Source organism: Heloderma suspectum, chromosome 2, assembly GCF_057233095.1.
Source record: "Heloderma suspectum isolate Gila_16-S chromosome 2, 16-S_ref, whole genome shotgun sequence".
Classification (NCBI taxonomy): Eukaryota; Metazoa; Chordata; class Lepidosauria; order Squamata; family Helodermatidae; genus Heloderma; species Heloderma suspectum.
In genome coordinates, this window is record NC_139459.1 from 50149120 (window position 1) to 50157219 (window position 8100).

The 8100-nt window shown below is 41.9% G+C and overlaps 1 protein-coding gene across 1 annotated transcript; it reads right to left on the minus strand.

Annotated features, from left to right (window-relative positions):
- Positions 1-372: 372 nt before the first annotated feature.
- BTF3 (basic transcription factor 3) lies at positions 373-7897 on the minus strand. Its single transcript, XM_084833491.1, has 6 exons — positions 7785-7897; positions 7268-7336; positions 5456-5569; positions 5100-5301; positions 3535-3591; positions 373-1851 (listed from the first exon to the last, which is right to left on the minus strand). Exons 2-6 carry the CDS (start codon positions 7334-7336, stop codon positions 1805-1807), a joined length of 489 nt encoding a protein of 162 aa, XP_084689617.1. The 5' UTR covers positions 7785-7897; the 3' UTR covers positions 373-1804.
- Positions 7898-8100: the final 203 nt, after the last annotated feature.

Here is an 8100-nt window from a genome sequence, read left to right on the forward strand (position 1 = left end):
GTGATGAACCCATCTGAGAATCTCTGGCCCACTGAAGTACTTTTGAGTGATAATTTTTCTAGAGATTGTATAGGTTAGCATTCTGTACTCCTTTGTGCATATTAACACCTATCATTATGCAATAGTAATTCATCCATCCCTCTACAAAAAAGGTACATTTTACTTTTTTACTGATAAGCTAAGGTTCCCAATCACCACGCCTTTATATAGCATGTGTCAACTGCCTTCACAGTCATTTGACTCTCTAAACCTACTTGATTAGATATCTATCCCCATTTTGATGGGGAAATTGAATGAGTAACACAACCAAAACCTTCCTGTAGTTTATCCATGACTGAAATAGGGTTTTTAGGTCAAGTTTTTGCCCAAAGCTCAGGCTATTGGACCACACTGGCTAATCATCCTGCTGAAGAATCAAGATCAATGCTATTCTGCTACAGTATAAGAACTTATGAGAGAACATTCACTGAAGTACAACAGATGTTTACTGCTGCTACATTCACTATTAGCATCTATCATATGTACTATAGTCCACAGGCACCAGCAGAGCTCTTGTTAAAAGTTTTTTCCATGGGGTGTAGCCAATCTCTCCAAACACAAAAAACCTGTTGCTAGCTCAGTGTTCTACCTTGTAGAGGGGAACAATTAATGTAAATGATTCTTAGTGATCCATCTTCTAGAAAGTGTACAGTCCCTTCACTATTACTGCTTTCTTGATGACATCACTCAAACTTGTCAACGTAACACTCACTTAAATGTAAAAACAAGATGAAAGCCAGAATAAGCAATTCTTCACATAATTTGACGGTGGCAGTTGCAGCATTTACATTAAAAGCAGAGAAAAAGTGTATACATATTTTCACATAGAAAGCACTATGGCAGCCATTATGGCACTGATAAAATAACTAAATTCCTCCAAAAAAATCCACTACATTGATAGCATGACCTTTTAAAAAACATATACAACCCAATTAAGTCTCATAAGAGTACACATATGTATTCTCTGGGTGTATATTGTAGGAGTTTTCAAGCTCCTGAACATATGATTTTGATGTGATAAGAACTTGCTCTGCACTCAGCAAACAACAGTTTGTGGTTGCTTCTGGTAAAGTCAGGTTATAGTTGTTTGATAGGGAACTCTTATTTAAATTCTATATACGCATGACTGAAAGGCGGGGGCACATACAATTTAGCCCTTCTAAGCCAACATTCATGCCTTTAACTAAAAGGATACTAAGACCCTATCCTCAAAACTCTAACTCGACACCTGATGATAATCTGGTTGTAATTCTTGTCAATTATCTGTATTCCATCTGGATTAAATTTGGACTACCATCAATTGACTGCCTTGTGAGCTTCAGCAGTTTTGAACTATGCTTCATCGAAGTAAGCTGGTATAAGTATCTACCACAGCCTCTTATACAAAATGCAACACAAATGAACTTAGAAGACCTTGGAACAGTATTATTCAGTAAGTTAACTCTACATTAACAAGGCTTTAAAACCATTTTACAAGTCACTAGACATCCATTTTTACCTATGTACAAAATACGACTTAAAATATTTGCCTAAACATTTAGTCTTTATTAGCATTTTGACTTAATACTTTTTGATTGTGTACTTCCAACCCAGCTGCAATTAAATCTCCGTGCACTAGCAGTAACTGAAGAGAGCTGCAATTTGAGGGCATTTCCAAGTATTACAGATCTTACGACTTAAGATCAGTACAAAAATGTAACAAATAAAAGTCACAATATAAAATAGCAGCTCCATATAATTTTCAAGTTTTACTTAAAGTGACAGTTCAGATTGCTTCATTCTTTGAAGCTTCATCAAAGTTCTCCACAAGATCTGAAAAGGAGTTAGCAAGAGTCAGGTTAAAGTGCAAAGACTATCACAGTTGCAGTTTGCAGGTCTCTCATGCTAAAATAGGCTTCTTTATAGTTCAGCAAATGATCCATCACAGAGCATTAAGCATTAACCCCTCTGAACAGGTGCCCAGCTATGCACTTCCACTCATAAAAGGGGCTATCTGATTTTAATTATCCCTTTTTCTTACTGGAGTTCTCATTCTCCTTCCCACAGTGTTCAAATCTGCCCCAGCCTCTAGGAGCAGATTTTCTGGCAGCACAGGGGGCTGTAGCAGAAAAAGGGAAGCAAGAAAGCTCCATTCCATGACCAGGACTCTGCTCCCAGAAGTTAGGAGCCAAGCCAATATCCAGAGCTTAAAATGAAGTGCTATGATAAAGCTGTTCTACTATGAAGTACAACATCAGATCAAACAATAGAGCAGTCTGCACGCCCTGGTGGCAAATCATGGGATAATTAACCCAGGATTTGGTGGGATACGTGCAAGCTGCATCCATTTTGCATAAACAATGTACAAATGTCCCATTCACAGGTTGTTGCTTGATGTGCTAACCCAGACACTCTGGGTTGTTTATGGGTTAAATCTATTACCACTCCTCATCTCCCCCACAAATCATGGGTTAATTAACCCACAACTTGCCTTGACATGTGAACCAGGTCAATCTGCAAGTTTACAACCTACTACAATCCTTAGGCAGAAGCCACAAAATAATTGTCAGAATTCTTCTTGTGCAGCCTTGTTTTGTTTCTTTATTATCAATAATTGTTACCAAGATGTCTAATGCCTTCTCAATTCCTCACCTTATTTTGGCAATATCACATTTTATTTGAAACATTTATATGCCACCCTTCAAAACAAAGTTGTTCCAAGGTGGCTCACAGTATGAAAACACCAATACACCAATTTGTTAGTTTAAATATTTTAGATCTTAGTGTATGACAAAGCAGCATAGAACACCTCAGACCAACAATCCAATATACAGTCAAGTAGTATCACAGTTCTAAACCAATTTAAAACAAAGAGCACTATCAATTTAAAACCCAGCCCACTCTCCTTACTCAAAGGTAGATTTAAATTAAACAGTTGAGGGCCTACTTAAAAAGTAAAAAAGAGGGAATCAAACATACCTCCTGAAGGAGTTCGAAATATGGGACCACCACTGAAAGAGGTCCTGTCTCTTGTGCTCAACAATCTGATTGATCCTGGGGACAAGTGTGCAAGCACAGCCCCATGCCAATCTTAAGGCCCTGGCAGATTCATACGGTGCAGGTATGAAGTAACCTAGTCACAGGACTTCAAAAAGCAATGCCAGCACTTTAAATTGGGCATGGAATAGTCTAGTCTGAATGTAACCAGGCATGAGTAACTAAGGCAAGGTCCACTGTTTGCTAGTTTATCAGCCTAAGCTGATACAAGGTACTCCTAGCCACCCCCACCAACTGTGCTTCCAGATATAGCACTGAGTTCAGGAGGACCTCCAAGCTGCAAGTGCAGTTTTTCAGAGGGGGTACAACTCCACCCAGATTAGTTGATTTGCTCATGAACAGTACCCCCACCTTAACTAGATTGGTTTCAGCTTGTCCACTCTCATCCATTCCAAAACAGCTTCTGACACATGCTTACATGATTTATGCAAGAGAAAAAATGAAGCCAGCTATTCTTACCTGGAACTTCATCATCATCGTCTTCTCCAGTAGCAAGAGGTGCTTTTCCATCCACAGCTGTAATCACAAATATATAGACACACAGATGAAGTATCTCAAAGCCATGTTTTTTCCCAGGAATATCCCAGTTTACAATAATAGTAACAGAGCCTGCAATCCTATACCTGCTTACCTGGAATAAACGCCCATTGAACTTAATGGGACTTACTTCTGAACAGACATGATAGGATTGTGCTGTAAGCAATGTAAACATAGTACATTCAACAGAAGTACAGTTCACCCAGTACGTACCAGCTCCAGAGTATTGTACTTGGTGATCACTGCTTTCCATAGTAGGCAACAGACTTTATATACATGTTGCTTGGTAAAGTACAGACTAAAAGTAGATAATGACCTCAAACTGCATCTGACAAATTAAGGAACAAGTGGCCCAAATTCAGTTCCTTGAACCAAGAGCCTTCCCATCATGTTAAGTAGAAAGGAGTTTGATTTCACTCTTGTATTCAAAAAGTAACCGATCAAATATACTTCTCAACACATCTTCAAAGAACCCTAGACTGAAAGACAAAGCAGACAGAGTATATCCATCCACCATTTGTTTTGAGAAGCAGCAGCTGAAATGTCTTTGCTTGTACATAATCTGTCATATCCATATGCATCCATAACATGGTACTAGTTTGCCCCTTTAACCCAGTGTTAAGCTTCTCTTAACATTGTTCAGGTGCGTTCTTCCTGGTTTAGGAAAAATAATGGGTTTGCTTTGTCCTCTCCTGCCCCCAAATTGTGCAGGATTTCCTCCAACCCTATCAATGGGGAGGGACCCACTCTCATTTCTTTCTGGGGCAGGGGGGCAAAAAAGAAGGACATCTGAACAGGCCCCACTATCTTGGAAGTTTTAGATAAGGGTTGTCCTCTGTTCCAAATATTTCATATATACCAATTTACTTTTGACCTCTACAACAAACTGAACCCACAATATTGCATCATTCATAAAAGAGGTCTGACAACCAGAGAGCAACACAGTGCCATTTCCCCTCAGATAGTATACAGCTACTTGAAGCTTTAAAAGGAAGTCTAAATGTGACAATTCAATTCAAATTTGCTATTCTTTTAGTTAGCAATATAACAATCTCTTGTAATTAAGAATACTAATATACTACTGATCTGTGGCTTTCAATTTTTTCTTGGCCACTACAAAGGAATCTTCGCACCCTACATTCCACTAATGCTAGAGCTGGCTATCCCAGCATTCTATAGCCTTCTCAGCAAAATTCAGAGTGCTGGGTATGGTCTAAACATTGAGCCTGTGTCTTGTTTCTCAAAGACAACTGATTCCCTTTACCAGAACCCAAAGCCCTGTCTGTGCATCATGCAAATTACAAGGGCCATAATTATCACAATGGCTCTAGCTACAGAGTGCACTCACATGGAAACTCCAAGATCAAATCTGAGTATCATCTAGGGAAACTGGAAGCCCTATACCTGGGCTGGCATTTGATGGCTATGCTTTAAAAAATACAAGAATATTAATTCTCAATTATAAAGTATCTTCACGTCGTACTTACGTTGTTTGGGTAGAGCCTCTGCTAGTCTCCTCAAGCTTGTCAGACTGTCAGCACCAAGCTGGTTTAAGATGCTAGGCAGCATTTCAGTTAGCTGCTTTGTCTCAGCATGGCCTGTGATTGTGAAAGTGTTAGCAGCTAGAGAAGCCTGAACCTTAGGGTTGTTGAAGTGGATGACAGTACCCTGGTTGGTAAACATGTTTACCTGCAAAACAAGACAAAGCTATTTGAACAATAACACACAGTTATGGTGAACTTTAATTCAATAGCAAATTCCATATTAAGCTTGATTTGCTAAAACCAGCATTTCCTCAGAAAAAATAACTATTTATGAAACAAAAACAAAATGTAGATGTTACCTCTTCAATACCAGAGATATTATTTACTCCCAGCTTCTTTAAGGAAAACTGAAGCTTCTTGTCATCTGCTGTAGCTGTTCTATGAACTACCTTCTTCTTTCTGCGGGCAGTACCCTATGGATAAAGAGTATAATTTTAAACCCTCAAAGCCAAAGTATCTAAATGGCAAGCAACCCAATCTTATCCCTGACAGTGGCAAAGTGGAGTTTCTGCTTCTACTGCAAAAGCTAGGCAACACCACCCCATTCACCGCTAAACAGAAGCAAGACACATCTCGCCATAATTCCTACCAACAATTAGTTGAAGAGAGAGACTTATACTTCTCTGGTATCCCTCAGCAAACACTCACCCCTTGGAAGCAGCCAGAGAAGCTTTCAAACACTGGAAGAGAGTTGCTATTTTTTTCAGGCTATTAATATGCCACAAATGAGCAACACAAGTATATCTAGGCAGATCACTCAGTAAAGTTTCATTGGATAGAACAATGTTTCTGTAGATGTACCCGCAACACTGAGTTAAGATGAAGTATTTGCATTTTATATCATGTAGTTAAATGTAAATACGGTTTTAACAGAAGTTTGTGTAGGACCTTCAGGGACTAACACACAAAAATTCTGTGCAGAAAAGAGAAGCAATTTAGCATAACCACTGCCACACCCTACAAGTCTTTCAGTATTGGTAGACTGACTCACATCACACAATCCAGAGTTACAAGAAATTGAGATGAACATTAGCACAACTCACTGCAATGCCAGGATAGGTTGTTGTGCAATACTTTGGTAGCTAAGCAACTCTAGACTAAACTGTTAAAATTAGATGAACTGCTGTTCCTCAGCCACAGCAAAATTCTATCTAGCAAAAGTTGGGGGTTTTTAAAGTTTACGGCAAACATTACAGAAATCTTTAATAATTATTTAATAAATAAAATGTAGCCCACAATATCCTACAATATCCCTATGCCAGTGTATTTTAAGACAGCAGGAACTGCTTTTATTTCAAAGGCTAGGCTTGTTTATGTCAAACTGATAGCAAGCAGCCACCTTAAAGTAGCTTGCATGATGAAATTATAGGTTTCAGCTGTAAAGCACTTCCTTAGCTACAACCTGAAATTCTACTGGCTGCACCTCAATTAGAGACAGGTTTCTGACACAAGCTACATGTAATGAAGGTTGCCAACATTATTACAGAAAATATTATGATGACATACACATTCTGGTACAGAGACCACCTTTAAACTTTAAATAACAGAATCCCATTTAGAAAAGTGAGAAGTGATGGGAGTTGCAGTACAACATCTGGAAGGCCACATGTTCCCTACTCCTGGATTAGACTGACACACAAAACTGGCTCAGAATCACCCAGTGGGCTTCAGGCCTGTTTAGGCACTTTAATTTGGGTCTCCCTGTTCCAAGTCTGACACACTCCTCATAACACATTAGCTCATGAGTAAGTATATCATCGGCTTACATATTTAGTTAAGTCTGTAGTCCTATACACACTTCTGTGAATTAAACCTCAATGAACTGAATGGGGCTAAGGAGACCTAGGGTTGCAATGCATGGCTCAATTGCAGCCTCCTCCCACCCCCAACTCACTAACTAGATCCTAACCACTTTGTACAGAAAGCAAACTAAAAAAAAAAAAAAATGAAAGCATGAATGTGGCTTTACTAGGTCAAGAACAAGAGAAGAATTAGATGAGCTAACACAGCAGTAGCCAATAAGAAAGGTAATGCAAAAATTATTTTTGGAGAAGCAAAAAAGAGAAGGCAGCCAAATGAGGCGCGAGTAACAGAGAAAAATGCAGCCTTACCTTCCCACCAATGCGCACTTGTGCTTGGAGCTTGGCTAGTTTTTCTTGATTCATGATAATTTCTTTCATCTAAGGAAAAAACAGAAAGGGTGTGATTAGGTCGATGGCGTGGCGGCGCCTCGAAGCCTCCCTGCTCTCCCGGGCCTGCGGGACTGAAGGGGAGCCTCACACGCTGCCGGCCCGTGAGGAACTACAGCTTCCCTAGTCACAAGGCAACCTCCGTCCCTCGCGGACTGACCCTCTGGCGGGACACAAGCCCAGGGGATCAGCACAAGGCCCAACGGAGGGCGGGAAGTCTGGGGCGGCGTCCTTGAGACGTCGGCGGCTTGGACGAGGACGAAAACACCCGGAGCCTGAGGCCCGCTTCCCGGTGCCAGGCAGCGGGAGCCCCTCCGCGCCAAGGCCCGAGGCTTCTTCCCGACCCACAGGCCCTCGGAGGCTTCTGCCAGGCAAGGCGCCCGCTGCTGCTGCGGGCAACTTTCCTCCCTCCCGCCTTCCCTGCGCGGCCTCTTTGTACCTTCTCAGGAGGAAGGAGCCCAGTCTGGGCAGGGCAAGAAGCGGGAGCCTGCTGGGTGGACGCGCGGAGCCTGGCGGGCACACGCCGAAGAAGCCAAGATGGCGGCCGGAAAGGACAACGGGCCGCGACGACGCTGTGACGGAAGCGGCTTCGGCGCGCAGGCGCGTTGCCCTCCAGCTCGGTCCCCTCCTCCTTCGCTGTGGTCGGCGCTCGGCCGTCCGCCGGCGCGCGGCGGCAGGTCTGGCACGGGCCGCTGAACGAGGGGCTGGACGGAGCGGGACTTTGCCCCGGGTGGGCCCAGGGACAAAACGTTGCG